We start from the raw sequence: 16,356 nt of genomic DNA on the forward strand, positions 1-16,356 counted from the left end.
ATGAAGTTTGAAGTTGTTGTTCAATGTTGAGCACCACCATATGCATTTATCTCGCCAGTCCGTGATCGAGACGTGCATAGTAGCCACACGTGTACGTAAACATTTACATCAGTGACATATAATATGGCGGATGTTAAAAATATTTTCTGAAACTTTATCTGGCTTCAACTGGTAAAACCAGTCTTAAATCGAAATCAGAATTTACTTTTATTTCTAGACGTGATCATGAATGGGGATGAATAAAATGGCACGCAACAATCACAAACGCCCCCACACACACACCTTCCTTCTATTGAGAAGAAAATATTAAATTTCGAAAGAACATTCAATGCTATCTTACGATCTATGGCACGTACTTGTTTCAATATCCTTTATAATAAAATTTCTCTCTTTAATTACAATTGAATTAATTATTCTATTAATAGCTTAGGCATCTTATAAGGCGGCGAGCTGGCAGAATCGTTAGCATGCCGGGGAAAATGCTTAGTGACATTTCGTCCGTCTTTACGTTCTGATTTCAAATTCTGCCAAGGCCCACTTTGCGTTTGGTCCTTTTGGATCGTTAAAAACAGTACCAGTTTAGCACTGGGGTCGATATAATCGATTTATCCTTCCCCCGTATTTGCTCGACTTGTGTTAAAATTTGACACCAATATATTACTCATCTACAGCTGTGAATATAGCTGGGGGTAATAGAGCCAAACTTAGTAACATAAAGGTTTTCATCAAACCTGAAAAGCTAGAGAAAAATTTGAGCTCTTTCAGAACTGCACATGGCGAAAGCGGTGACTGACCTTCACAACTCTCTTGCTACCAGTGGCGGTTCGTGTATAGGAACTGTGGAACTGCAGCACTCACTATTTCCACTCGATATAATCGATTACATTCAATATAATGACTCCTTTTTTTTTCTTTCATTCTGTCGTTATACTTGTACATTATATAATCCTTAAGCTTAATGTCAGTAGCTAGTTTATGAAAAAAAAATCCTTGTATAGAATTGTGCGCTTTACAGTTCCAATGAGGCGATGTTTGGCTGTTGTGCGCATGTTCACATATCCGAGATAGGAAGCTTCATATTAGTGGGGGTGAGAGAGAGCACTGCGTGAACGACAGTGCTGGTTGAAATGTAGTGTTTCTTTTTGACTCTGCATGTTTTGTGCTTAAAAACGTGTTTATATTCTTGAATATGATAAAGTGTAGAATTATCTTGCTTCAAGATTCAGTGTTGCTGCCAGGATTTGAAAAATAGGGCGCATTTCCACCACCCCGCCCCCTTATTTTGTGGTTTAGTGGGGATTTTTGAAAAACAAGGGGGAATTTGCGACGGTGTTCAGTGAACAAATTAAACACACTACCCAGCAGTGGCTAAATCGCGAACCGATCAAGTTTATGTATAACGTTTCTTTTTATATGTTTGTTTCCTTTTACACCGTATTAATACAATGGCTAAAAATTTTCTGAAGCAGCATCCCCACTAATTTTATCTACGAGCCACCACTGCTTGCTACACCTTTAGCGTGAATAAATTTATTGCAGTCTTCACGCATTCTAAGGCAGTGGGGTTGGTAGAATCACTAGAGAGATGAACAAATATCTTGCAGTGGTAATGTCCTTTAATATTCTGATTTCAAGTCCCATTGGCATCGACTTTGCTTCTTAACCTTCTGGAGTCAATAGAATAAAGTATAGAATCGATATAATCGACTGTTCTCTTAAGTTTGCGGCCTTGTGCCTATGTGAGAAATTACGTTCTGCGTTCAAATCTCACCGTGGGTGATTTTGTATTTCATACTTCTAGGATTGATAAAAAAATAAGTACTGTAGTGAAACCTCTCTCTCGGGCATTCAATCATAAATGATAACGAAGCTGCTAACATCTAGCCTTCGGCTACCTTGGACCCTTCTGTCCAACATCCTGATTGGTTCTTATTTTGCGCGGCAATTGTCCCCATGTTCTGCTTACTAAGGGAGCATTCATCCAATCGTGGCTTTGGGATAAAGTCACGTGATAGAGTTTTACTGGGTTTCCGGTGAGCCCTTTTTCACCTATAAATAAGGCCAATCCAACGACGGCAATCGTCTTCGATTTCAGATCTCTCACAGGTCTGGTCGTTGACCACACATATACAGAACACAGCTACAGCCAGTTCCAGCGCCTTCACCACCAATGTACTGTCTACCATTGTCGTCGCCAGCAACACCAACATCAACAAGCGCGGTTTTATCTCGATGCTATATGAGTGGAGTTTCCACTCACGAACAACAGTCAGAACTAACCAGCGAGAATATTCCGCACCAGATAACAGATCACCGCATCCGACGCTCAACACACATGTGTATGAACATTCTATCTCCTTGTGTAGCTCTTATACGAACTGGTATTTCTCTATCGCAGTGTTTTAAGACTTTTTACAGTCTATGTTACAGACACTCTTTCTATGTTCTGTGTTTCCTCTGATTCACACGCACACTTGTACTCTCACATATTGTACACACACTATTGTTTATACGACTGTCCGTCACTTCACATTGTTGTATACATTCTCTTGTACACGAAGGCCTGAATTATCTACTGTCTTAATTTTATGTCACAGACACAAACAGTTTCACTTTGTAAATAAACGTATTCTCATTATATATCTAACGGTTGGGTTTGCCCTAAGTTCTTTTACTGGCACTCTTACGACGAGCCTATTATCTTATATATAATCTTGTATTTTGTGTTGGACCGTGCAACATGGTAAAAAGGAGCCTTTTCCCGTCTACGTCGCCATCTCCTTTGGTTCGCACGGTCGAAGTATTACAGTACTATCAAGTTAACGGCGTCCTCTTCCTCAAACTGTATGTACTTGTATCTTTTCCACGTATTATTTAGTTCAGTCCTTCTCAGTTTCGAGTTCATATCCATCCGGGGTTGATTTCATTTTTACTGTGGTCTTATGAGTACTTGATAAATCAAATACTAATGTATTGTGTTTGGCGGTTGATTTAATTCATTATTACTCGACCTTGCTGTATACTGCGTTTCTCTCTCCTTCTCAGAAGATTCTAAACACGGTTCTGTTCTTTTGAGTTACCTAACTACATAACCTTTCCATTCATCCATCCATCCTATTCGATTCTTTTCCTCGTTGCTCTTACTCAATGTTACTATCCAGGCCGCACCAAACCCTTCGAGCTGATCTTTTAGGAATTGATCTAGAATGTGCATTCGCCCGGGGTAGGCTGAGCTGACTCCGTGCAACGAGTTCACCATGTTCCTCACGAATGTTGACCACATCCGACAGTCGGCCCTAACGTTCCAGCAGACAAAGTACTGTAATGCTTCAGTCTGCGGCCCAAATTTCTAGCTTACAAATTTGACAAATACCCTACTGGATGAGCAAGCGCATCGGAGAGCGCGACCGCCATAGCAATAATCGTCACTCGTTGTTGAGATGTAAAGTTCAGTCGGAAAACAAGTTCACATGTGATCCCCGACTACCTGCATACACACTTTGGGATAGTGTGATCCGTAGCAGCTCATCTTGCCGTCGATTGTCGACCGTCGCAAAGATTCGCTAACCAAGCTACCGCCGATTATCAAAGCAGATGAGGCTGAAACAATGTACCTCTTGACCCCCACCTCTTCTAGGCCCTGCAAATAAGTAGTTGTCCGCGACTGTTTCCATAACATTTGACATATTAGATAACAAGTTTTTGTTTGGTGTCGTAAGAGAAGTTTCCTCTTTTAAGGGTACACGCTGTCGTGTGTTTCCATAAGCTGGCGGTACGTACCTGTACAGAAGTTACATTTGAAGAATTTGGTGGGGATAAGAACCAGTTTTGGAGTACACAGAGCAGTTGACAGATGAAACATCGTCAGAACCAGCCACCTCGGTAGCTGAAGTGATCAGCGAAGTTCGCAGACTCGGCAACATTTTGCACGCAGAGGTAGGAGTCAAGAAAATAAGCTAGACAGGACTTTTGTTTCAAGTGTTCAAAGTGAGATGGTAGCAAATGTGATAGCTTTATTAGCAGCAGTGCTAATTAGAGTTCACTTGCTACATTGATGGCAGATAGGGGGCTACAAAGTTAGAAAAAGATCTTCTTAACGACAGACGACGGTTTCTGTTATTAAACACATAAACAATTAGTTATAACGTAATTGGTATTCTATAGTTAATTTACTACAGTAACTTTAATCAGTAAAAGTATCGTGTTAAACCGTATTTTCACAATAGAAGTCGACTGGACTCGATAACTGACAAGCAGTTCAAAGTTTTGTGTTTACGAGTTCTGAATATCGTGCAACGATTAGCCCCAGTGATTCACCCATCCACGATTTTCGAGCCAGAAGTAAATGTGATACAGGATGTGTTGCTGGTATATCCGAGTTAAATGAAATTTTTATCCAACGACATTTCATACGGTTGGGTTGCAATTTGAGAACGATCTGTTTATCTTTATATTTTCTTTTTTTTAACATATCAAAGGACTACGTCCAAATTCCTCGTTGACTAGTGTACCCACGTTTTACATAAGATCAACGATGTCACATATCAACATTTATGTCAGATACTTTACATGGCTTACAGTGAATGTAAAAGTTTTTTGTTTGGAAGGCGGCGAGCTGGCAGAAACGTTAGCACGCCGGGCGAAATGCTGAGCAGTATTTTGTCTGTCTTTACATTCTGAATTTAAATTCCGCCGATGTCGACTTTGCCTTTCATCCTTTCGGGGTCGATGAATTAAGTACCAGTTGCATACTGAAGTCGACCTAATCGACTGGCCCCCTCACCCTAAATTTCGGGCCTTGTGCTTAGAGTAGAAAAGAAAAGCTTTTGCCTGACTATATACAGCACCTGAGACTGCAGCAACAATTGGGTCATTGCTTTCAACTACACCAACCTCACTAATCTGAGAAAGAGGGCAAAGGTTGTAGACGTTGTCACCACACACTCTCTCTTTCTCTCTCTTTCTCTCTCTCTCTCTCTCTCTCTTTCTCTCTCTCTTTCTCTCTCTCTCTCTCTCTCTCTCTCTCTCTCTCTCTCTCTCTCTCTCTCTCTCTCTCTCTCTCTCTCTCTCTCCCTCTCTCTCTCTCTCTCTCCTCCCTCTTCAGTAAAAAAATAATCCAGACACTTTAGCAGGAACTGATCCCAGAAAGGTAGAATTGTTAGAGTTGTTGGTCAAAATGCATGCGTATTTAGCTACTAACCTTTACATTTCTAATACCACCAAGGTCAACTTTGCTTTTCCTTCTTCGATATAATAAAGTTCCAGTCAAGTAATGAGTTGATCTAATTTTCCTAGAAAACATTTTAGATGTCAATTGAAATTACATTAGACAAGAAGCGCCAACATTATTTTAAAGCATGAACGACACTCGAAGCCTGATTGAGACTCTAAGCACGTAAAAAATTCTGGTGTCCCAATGTATATGGAATTCAAAACATAAACAATAATAAACCATAAAATAAACTTTTATTTTTCAAAATGAAACAAAGCTAACAATAAGATAGAAATTAGTGTTTATTTTTATATACTTCCACTTTTTTATATATGAAAAGTTTTCTCTTACTTTCTTTAATTGCTTTGATCAGATCTTCACTATGACACTATAATCACTTCGAAATTACATCTCCGATCATTAAAACCACTTCGAAATTACATCTCCGATCATTAAAACCACTTCGAAACCTCATTTAGCAAGTGAATTCTTCTGTGCCGTAAACCTTTATCATTTCTGTGGTACCCCTTCCCTTTCCCTTGGTACCCTAAACACTAGCTTATTTTGCTTGATTATTAATCCAGCGCTGACAACTCGTAAGACATGTAGTTCTTACAGAAAGACGGAATGATCATAGATGAAATGCTTTCAGCATAACTGGTTAATCAAGGCTATTCTGGTGTCAAACACCTACAACTCTCAGCAGGGCTTAGAAAATGCCATGACAGTTATTATAACTGTTTCCCAGTATTTCTTTACACGTGTACTAGCGTGTTTATCCAATAAGCTACTAATACTGGCAAATTAGAGGAATAAGATCTTACTACCTTTCGTTTGTAAAAACATTTTGATGCAAGCACAAGTTCAGAAACTTTGGTGTCGAGCTTATATAATTAAATCAACTCTAGTATGTAACAAAGTACTTTATTTATCGACCCTGAACAATTATCCCTTATTCTAACAGTAGTGCTTTACAGCTTCATGTCTTTACATACTGGTTTCAAATTCCTTTAAAAACATGTCTTTTTATCTTTCCCAATTGCAGTTAAGTACTGAGAATTGTAATTTTCTATGATATTTTTAGCCTCAGGTGTTAGAAAGTATGAAAAATCAATAGAGTACAGCATTGGAAGTAGATTAGCAGAATTGGTGAAGACTTAGGCAAAATGCTATTCAGTGTTAGGCTCCTTTATAATGTATGTTCAAATCCCACCAAAGTAAATGCCAATCCCCTCACCTAAAACATTTGTAGTCTTGCATCTAGGTTAAAAAATTAAATATATGTATTAATCCATTTCATTCCTCTTTGTTTTCCCTCTCATTACCCCTCCTTTAAATATAACATCAAGATTCTTGTATTGATGTAATTATCAGCTGCATTGCTCAAAATACTGCAGTTCAACTTTATTTTGGAAAATTGCCTACATTAAACAGCTGATGGTGCAATCTTGACATAACTAAGCTGAATGAAATTTACCAAGACTTCACTGACCAAATCAATAATTATTCCTATGTGTGTTGGTTAGGCTGTTTATAGAACTGTATCGACAAAATTTGTGTAGTCACAAATATCTGCAGTGCAGAAAAGAGAACATTTTTGTGTAAGATGACCTCTCTTTCTCCTTATATTATCAATCTCCTTCCTTCTATATCCCCCTTTTGTTTTAGTTTTTCATTTTTTTTTTGTTATCAAATACCACCAGTGTAACTGAGTTACATTCCTGAGAAGATACTCAATTTCACATTTAGGTTAAACCCCAACAGTAGGAAAAGTCAGGTTGTTAAAATTTTGCATAGTATTGTTCAAGTAGAAAGTAAATCTGAGTTAAGTCAGCGATTTCTTTTTTGGATAACTAGATTGTTTGACCTTTATTCGTTTACTTGGCTGGGAGTGGAGTCTTGACTGATATAAGATACCTACACAGAATGTAGACTAAATACTTTCACCGAATTATCTTTCAGTCAAATTAACTTTTGGCTCAGATTCATTTTAAAATTAAGTATTTGATAGAAAGAAAGAAAGAATAACTTAATAATAATGGGGAGGGGAGATTGAAATTTGAATTTTGAAAGAACATTCTAGACTGGTCTGACATGTTTTAATATTACTTACAAAGTAATGGTGAAACAGTATTATTTTTAATTAACAATACTATATTGCTACTGATGTAGTTGGCTAATTATACTGGCTTCTCTTAAAGAATCACCTTCAATAAAGTCTTTTCTAATTCAATAGATCTATCAATTTCATTATTTATTATTGTTTTATATGTTTTACAGTTTTTCTTTCTAAAGAAGGATCTAAGTTAATTTATTCTTATGATAAACATTTTTAAATGAGTTTTGTGGACAGACAAGTGTTGTAGCATGGCCACAAACCCAAGAATTAAAACAAGTAAAATAGTAAATGTTTCATCCTGCAAAGATCATGGATGTCCCTTGTCCTTTTTGGATAAGTCACTTAAAAAAAAAAACATAAAGCTAATACAGTGTTTCATCCATCTGGTTTTATGGTTTAAATTCTGCTGCTGTCAACTTTGCCCTTCATGGCTTTGAGTCTAGTCAAAGAAAATCATTCAGCTTAAGAATCTGACCAACCAAATTTTGAGTTTTGCTCTGTGTCGCTAATCAAAACATATACACTCGCAATGTTTTTTCTTTTTTTCTTAAACCATGGTATTTGAAAGAATGTTATATTTTCTTAATCACCCATCTTCAATATGTCTAAATATAGCCTAGATAGTCATTTATAAGCATGTTCTTGAAATACTTTATTTAGTAAATGAACTTCAGACTTGTTGAAGAAGATTAATCTCTTCATTTCTCACTGGTAAGGAACTAATCAAGCTGTGTCACTGCCTTTATCAGTCTCACAGCTTGGTAGGTTAGGTGTGTCACCTACTTAAGATAAACAAGTTACCAAACTATTCAGTCTGTTATTCTACTAAATATCAAATATACTAACATCAAGAGACATTAACACCAAAACCAGAAGAAAATTATTGAAACGTTATGTGTCCCACTTTGTAACATGTTGTTGAAACAGACATTAATTATCAAACAAGTTGCATGGCTTTGAGATGTTGAGATGTTAGCATAAAGAAACTTGCTATCATAGACCAGGCACAAAATTCATGATGAAGCACTAAAAATGGCAAAAACTAAAGACATTTTGTTGGACACATTTGAGTAAAAAATGGTCTCCAAATATTACGAGAGAAAGCAAAATAAATGGGAAGAAAGAAAGGGAATTACATAGATAGATAATATCAAAAATTGAACAGAGGTTAAATATTATAAATGTATAAGGACAACAAAAGAAAGATCAGGATAGTAACCCATGATATTCAACCTGCTTAGAACAGATGATATCTGATGGCAGTGATGATTCTGCCATCAAAAGATTGTCCTGTGTTAGAACAGTTTAAGCTTTTGCTATACTTTAGCTTAACTCTTTCAGGTCCATTTTTCATCAGAATTATGTGTTTCCATGAATTTTGAAAAATCAAGAATTTCAAAGGTTTTAATAAAACGACAAACTACTCCATTATTAAGTTGCCATTTGAAACATAACTAAAATTTCATACATACAATTATGATGCAATTTAATTGAAATATAAACACTATAAAAACAGTAAACTACCTGAAACAACCTCTAGTTCTGTGGTACAAAACTATCAAAAGGATTAATACTGATTTCTATCATTAGAACAAGGCTACAAATTTGGAGGTTTTATCCAGCTCTAATGCATATCTGTACTGTCCCTTTATTGACACTCAAGAAAGACGATAAAGTGTTGTGGGGTTTAAACTGTAAGGCATTTAATTTAGTACTCTACTATTTCTTATATTCCATAACTCATTAATATTAGTAATATTGGCATTATTTACATTTGACAGATATTTGTCCTCATCTTGTTTGCTGTTAACACAATGTTTCGGCTGATAAACACTCCAGCCTTCATCAGGTGTCTTGGGGAAATTTCGAACCTGGGATCTCATTCCTAAGGTATTTTTCGATGTTATTATTATTATTATTATTATTATTATTGTTATTATTCAGATCACTGCCTGGAATCGAACTTGGAATCTTGGGGTTAATAGCCCATGCTCTTAACCACTATGCTATATGCCCGTGGCGTAGTGGTTAAGAGCGTGGGCTACTAACTCCAAGATTCCAAGTTCAATTCCAGGCAGTGACCTGAATAATAATAATAATGATAATAATAATAATAACATCAAAAAATACCTTAGGAATGAGAACCCAGGTTCAAAATTTCTCCAAGACACTTGATGAAGGCTGGAGGGTTTATCAGCCAAAACGTTGTGTTAACAACAAACAAGATGAGGACAAATATCCATCAAATGTAAATGTACATAATTCCTCACCTCTTAAATATAGAACAGCAATATTAGCATCATTAAGTTTATACGTTATTATTTCTTAAACTGGTTCTGCAAAATATGTCTCCATTATCAAAATATATTCAGAATGTCATGTCCTCAACTGTTTTCATGACATTTTAAATTGGCACCTCATCCTGAAAAATATTTATATTGGGCTGCATCTGGCAAAATATAATACTTTTTCCTGATAAATGAAACAGCACATGTACAATTACCTGTACTATTCAAATATACAAGGAAGCACTACAATCTATTTAAGCCTAAAACATATTAGCTGATAGCCCAGTACCTTAACACTCAACTATTTTGTCTATACCTATATGATTATTTATTTGATGTGTTTGCTATTGTCTTATGATTTACTTATGATTTAAACAGGATGCAAGGGAGTACCCATGTTGAGCATATGTTCTCTGCTACTAATCTAATGCAGGACAGAACCTATGTCCTTCATAAGTCACTGGTCAAATTATTTTTAAAGGTGTTCAATGTGAACATCTCTGAGTCAATTTCTACAGTAAAAAACGTAATCCCAGAGAGATAATCCCAGGGAACTGGCATTCTGAGGAGGGAGTATAATGGTTTGTGGCATCTGAGGGAGATGAGTATGAAGGCTAAAAAAGAGACCAGTATGGCAAATTAACTTAGATAGATATGGTATGTAACTAGCCAGCTCAGCAGAGCAAAGAGTGTAGTAGTGAAAGTGATAAAATAGACAGAATGAGGAGACATAACACTTGTAGGCCAGAGTTTGTAGAGAATCAGTAAGTCTTTATCAGCCATTATGATGGTCTTATTTTGGATGAAGTTACTTTGAATACTGATCATCTTTAAGGGGTTTCACAATCAGATTCAAAGAGTGATAAAGTTAATCATTGGCCAATAATGGTCAAAATAGCTGAGCAAGCATAGTATCAGACAACAGACCCAAAGGTCTTTTCTTCAAAAGTTCTACAGACGTTTTGCCATCAATTTGAACTTTGATTTCAAATCTTGATGATGGCCAGAGACTGAAGCATAATGAATATGCATATATTGAAAAGTGTTTCAGATCTAAAGATAAAGCTGAAAAATATATAACCTTGGTTACTCATTTCATGCATTTAGACAGTTAATAACGGGGCATTTAAATTTTGAAGTTACTTTATTCTGTATTTTCTTAAGTGAACAATGAGGAAGCAGCTGACAAAGCAGGGGAGGACTGTCAGTTCTTTTGATATTTGCTACCTTATGTCAGTGCTGAAAATGAGTTAATTTCAGAGATGATTTCATAAAATAACTGCCATATGTTTAAGCAACAGATTGCTATTTTTATAAATTATGTAGGAAATATAAGACACAGAGAGAAAATTAAGGTGGAAGTTATGAGTACATATTCTAAGCATATGTCCTTGACACTGTGAGATATAGAGGAAGGAATCAGATGCAATCTGAAAGAGTGACTGCTCATTCCAAGTCAGCTTTGATTGCACTCCAGCTATGGCCTTTTAATATATCTATTATCCAATGTATCCTTCTTTAAGGCAGTAGATTATAATATGAGGGACATTTGAATGCTATTTCTAAGCTGCTTAAAGTTTCAAGTGACCATCCAGAAGGTTGTATGTGAATAATTATGACTGGGCTACTTTATAGTAATCATCTTTTAATGACAGATTTCCCATGATTATCTTAATTTTGACACGATGTGTGCTTGCATGTGCATACCTGCACACATGCAATGTAAAATTTACTATCAAAGGAGCTGGACAACAGTTCAAACAGCACTGATATGTTGTTACAGAGTTCAAGTTCTGTGTGACTTACCTACCTTAATTATCAAAGCACCTGTTCTTAATTATTTTTCAAAATCAGTTCTGATGAAAGACAATTAAAAGACATTCCAGCTGAGGCCATCCCAGACACCATTTTTCTAGGACTTCCTGATTCAGTGGGTTTCTCCATTAAGACAGTAGGTGTGAGTTGAAATTTAGCTGCTATTTTTATTTCTTCAAGCAACCACATCATCATGGTGTTACTGATTAGCACAGCTCATATTGCTAATTCTTGATTGGCTCAGTGATTGCGAGAAAGGACATTTATCTCCACAATTCTTCCAACAGAATGCAAATATACAAAAAAAAACCCACTCTCTTTCATGCTAGCTTAGAAATATTAAATCAATCAACATAATTTTAAATTAACATGGTTCAAAACTTAAGTAAAAATTTACTCTCTAACACTGTAAGAACAGTCTAGTGAATTTATACTGTAATGTACATATGTTATATTTTTGTGGTTTCATTCATTAGACTGTAGTCATAGCATAGTACAGTCTTCTAAAATGTTTATCAATCATATCAACTCCTGTACTTATTTCAGTCTAGTTCTTATTTTAATGATCTTTTAACCAAATACCAAAGCACATTTACTCTTTTATGGCTCTTCAACTGTTATCTTTTCAGTCATTTTATGTTTTATTTTGTGTACCATGCATACACTTCTAGCTTTTGCTGTCTTTCTTTACTTGACTTTTTGATAGACTTATTGCTGCTTTCTGGTCCCTCTTTCATCCTTTTTCTGACAAGTTGTGCATCTGAGTATTATATACAATAAGCTCATCGTCATCATCCTCATCATCATCATTATCATTATTATTATTATTATTTGCTGGCAGAATTGTTGGCATGCTCGACAAAATGCTTAAAGACATTTCATCTGTCTTTATATTCTGATCTCAAAGGTCAACTTTCATTCATCTTTCAGGGTTGATAAAATAAATACCAGTTGAGTACTGGGATCAATGTAATTGACTAGTCCCTGCCTTAAAAATTTTAGGTTTTGTAGAAAGGATTATTATTCTCATTATTATTACTATTATTATTACAATTAAAAATTCTGCCAGGGTCGACCTTGCCTTTCATCCTTTCAAGATTGATAAAATAAGTGCCAGTTGAGTACTGGGGCTGATGTAACTGACTCATCCCTCCCCCAAAATTACTGGATTTATACCAAAATTTAAAATTATTATTGATTTAGATGATATACAAACTGTTCAGTCAGTAATAAAATTATATTCAGGTGCAAGGACAAATGTCGAAGAGAAGACTTCTCATTGATTGCATTGAACACAGCATATTACTGTTATTTATGCTGTCAGCTTCTGAGGAATTTGAGTAGAATGAAACAAAAACACTGACTGCAATTACACCAAATCTCTTCTATTTCTCCTAATTTTCGTCTCAAATGTGTCATAAATTTTATATTAATTTTCTGATATTTTCAGTTGATTTTGGTTTTGTCAAGAAAAAAGGTCCTAAAAAACCTGAGCCTGAACCGGAATCAGAACCAGAATCGAAACCAGAATCGAAACCAGAATCGAAACCAGAATCGAAACCAGAATCGAAACCAGAATCGAAACCAGAATCAAATCCAGAACCAGCCATGTCTTACAGTCACACTGACTTTGTAAGTATCAAATTTTAACAAGTTCACTACTAACATAATTTAGTGGTGTGTGTACTAACAGATGTACACACACCACTTACACACCTAAAAGGCTGAACAGGCAAGTGAATTTCTTTATAAAGATCTCAGCCTTCTGGTACAGTAACCAAAATTTTTTTTTTTAATTAAAACTTGTTTGTCATCCAAAATGAAACTATTTATAGTTGCATGATTCAGCTTCATGGAAACCAAGAGTATAGTGGTAGGAGTTGATGCAGCCTCAGATCTTCATATCAGCTCATCTGTATTGTGAAATAATTCATATCAAATATTAGACCAATACACATCATAAGATCTCATCTTAGTGGACAGGTTCATGTTAATGAAATCACATGATAAGTTGACTGGTTTACATGATGAGGTCAGATCTTAATGGTGAACCAATTTACATAATGAGGTCCCATCTTTACTGTGAATCAATCACATTGTGTGATTCAAGTTTAAATAAAAATAAAAAAATTTTTAAGAAAATTCAGTTGCTAAAACAAATTATATTAAATACACCTTACTGGCACATGTGCTGGTGGCACGTGAAAAACAACATTTGAGCATGGTTGTTGCCAGAACTGCCTCACTGGCCAGTGTCATGTAAAAGCACCAACTACACTCTCAGAGTGGTTGGTGTTAGGAAGGGCATCTAGCTGTAGAAACTTTGCCAGATCAGATTGGAGCCTGGTGCAGCCTCTGGCTCACCAGTCCTCAGTCAAACCGTCCGACCCATGCCTGCATGGAAAGCAGACGTTAAGCGACGATGATGATGATGAATACATAATTTCTTTCACTGACTTCTACAGTGAACGTTATCAAAACCTGATGCAAGACATAATTACAACATGAAAGAACATGGTACTCTGTATCAGTAAAAATCAAATTAGTATGAAAGAAGTATGAAGAGGAGAAATATTACGTGATTTAATTGAAATTTTTCTTCATGATTTTCATTCTCAGAGATCTATGCATGACACATCAAATATTTACTTATGTTAATCTAATATAACTTAATCAAATATAACATAATAAGTGTTATGTTTGTCAAGACACCTACTTGTAACAAATGTACTGTTGTCTATGCAGCTTTTTATTTAAAGCTAATTCCATGGAATCACTTGATTTAAACTATCCTAGCAACCTTTCATAATGTGACTGATAGGTTCTTAAATTTAGATGCATATGCCCTTGCTTAATATGTCTAGGCTGTATATATGAGTCTTTAAATTAGTTAACTGTCTTAACTATGGTACTAATTGTCCATCAAATATGCTACTAACAAAAATATATTGAGACAAACAATTGACAATAATGACCAAATTGGTATGAACTTAGCATGTCCATATATTGATATATAGCAACATATCCCCATATTTTATACACTTTAACATGATATGGTCTTAAAATCTCAATGAGATTCTAAATAGATACGAACAGCAACAATTACAAAACACAGGTGATTTCTTACCCTTTTAATGCACCACCCACCTATAACTATTGCCTAGTAACTTGCCTGTGTCTTGTTTACTGTGAGCCCTGTTATCATTTACAACATCTATCAGACATTCCCATTGTATTGCTTTAGTATTATCTTATTTTGGGGATGGTCTTTTGTAAAGTAATTTATTTCCTATGGAATATTTGTGATTAAGGACAGGCATTTTCTTTGAATGATTGCATCAAGCAAATAACAAAGTGGAAGTTTGTCAAATGACAAGCAATTTATCACATTTATCAAACTGAAGATTTCTTAACAACGTACTGGTTGGTTAAATTGTTTCAGCCCTATCTAGGGTATTTGCTTCACACTTACTTTATATTTAAAGGGCTAGTACTAAACACCTAAAGGTTTATGTTAGTGTATGTGTGTTGATCACTTACTAGAAATAATGTCCCACTGAACAGTTTACAACCAATGTTTAATCCATCTTTGGTTGCTGCTATTTTGCTTACACTGCTTATATCTTTATTGGGGGCTTAAACTGCATAAATCCCATCCCTTAAAGCTGGTAGAGTTGATGATGTCATTATTCATTGAGATACTGATATGGGTGTTAATAAATTTAGTTGAAGGTATCCTGGGTCTGCTTCTTTTAAGAACAAGGACTATTCTCAGAATAATTATACTTTAACATCATGACTTTGCAAGAACTAGAGTTAAATCCAGATTTACTCAAAAATTTAAATATTTGACATCTTCAGATCATTTAAGATTGGAAAATTATGCAATTTTTATAGGCTAAATGCAACCTATAAATAGCTTCTAAACAGTAGTTTACTGAGCAGGCTTAAAACCAATCGTATCAGCATGAAATGGTAAAGAATTCAAGCTTTGACATAAACTTGGAGTAGTTTACATACTGTAATTAATCTTGCTGATGATTAAGAGTAAGTAGCTCTCTCACATGATAGAGATCATGGTATTCAAAGAGTGTTGCAAGAAGAAAAAAAAAACTAACACGTATTATAATTTATAGTTTGTGTAGTAATTATTGAAGCCTTGTAAAGACATAAGAAAACAGTATCAGTGATCAGATCATTTATCTATAACAAGACTTTTTATAGAATGGTGACAATAAAATCAAACGGAATAAAACATTAAATTAACTAAAATGAATTTATCCTGACGCAATTGTTTTAGTACTGACTTATGATCTTAACAAACAAGAGTAAATAAAGATCATCATCATCATCAACATCCGTTTCCCTATGTAATTTAATTAAATGTAAAAGGAACAGGAAATTATGCAATGATCTTCATTACCTTATACTTCATGTTAGAAGCACTGAGGAAGCTATAGGGTGATTCGCAAGCACTCAGATCTGAGTGCACTGCATCTTATAGCAGAAACATCTACTAGCTCTTTACTCTTTTGCTTGTTTCAGTCGTTTGACTGCGGCCATGCTGGAGCACCGCCTTTAGTCGAGCAAATCGACCCCGGGACTTATTCTTTGTAAGCCTAGTACTTATTCTATCGGTCTCTTTTGCCGAACCGCACACACCAAGTGATGTTGGGGGGACAAACACAGACACACAAACATATACATGCACATACATATACATATATATATATATATATATATATATATATATAATCCTTTTCAGTCGAGAACTACCAACTCTTTTTGCACATTAAATTACCCCTCTTCTATCTTTTTGTTTACCTTTTCATTGCACTCCTCAGGCCTAATTATTATCCCAATACTTTGTCTTTACATGCTAGTGTGTGTGTGTGTGTATGTGTGTATGTATGTATGTATAT

General features: G+C 35.4%; 1 protein-coding gene across 3 annotated transcripts in view; it reads left to right on the forward strand.

Annotated features, from left to right (window-relative positions):
- The window catches only part of LOC106867183 (galectin-9C), a 61,975-nt gene that overhangs the window by 14,617 nt on the left and 31,002 nt on the right, over window positions 1-16,356 (forward strand). For all 3 annotated transcript variants that reach the window (XM_014911980.2, XM_014911982.2, XM_052966593.1), the window contains exon 2: window positions 12,885-13,066. In XM_014911980.2, the coding sequence (XP_014767466.1) occupies window positions 12,885-13,066 (182 nt within the window). The remainder of the gene's footprint in view (window positions 1-12,884; window positions 13,067-16,356) is intronic.

The sequence above is a fragment of the Octopus bimaculoides genome, chromosome 3 (genome assembly GCF_001194135.2).
Source record: "Octopus bimaculoides isolate UCB-OBI-ISO-001 chromosome 3, ASM119413v2, whole genome shotgun sequence".
Lineage (NCBI taxonomy): Eukaryota > Metazoa > Mollusca > Cephalopoda > Octopoda > Octopodidae > Octopus > Octopus bimaculoides.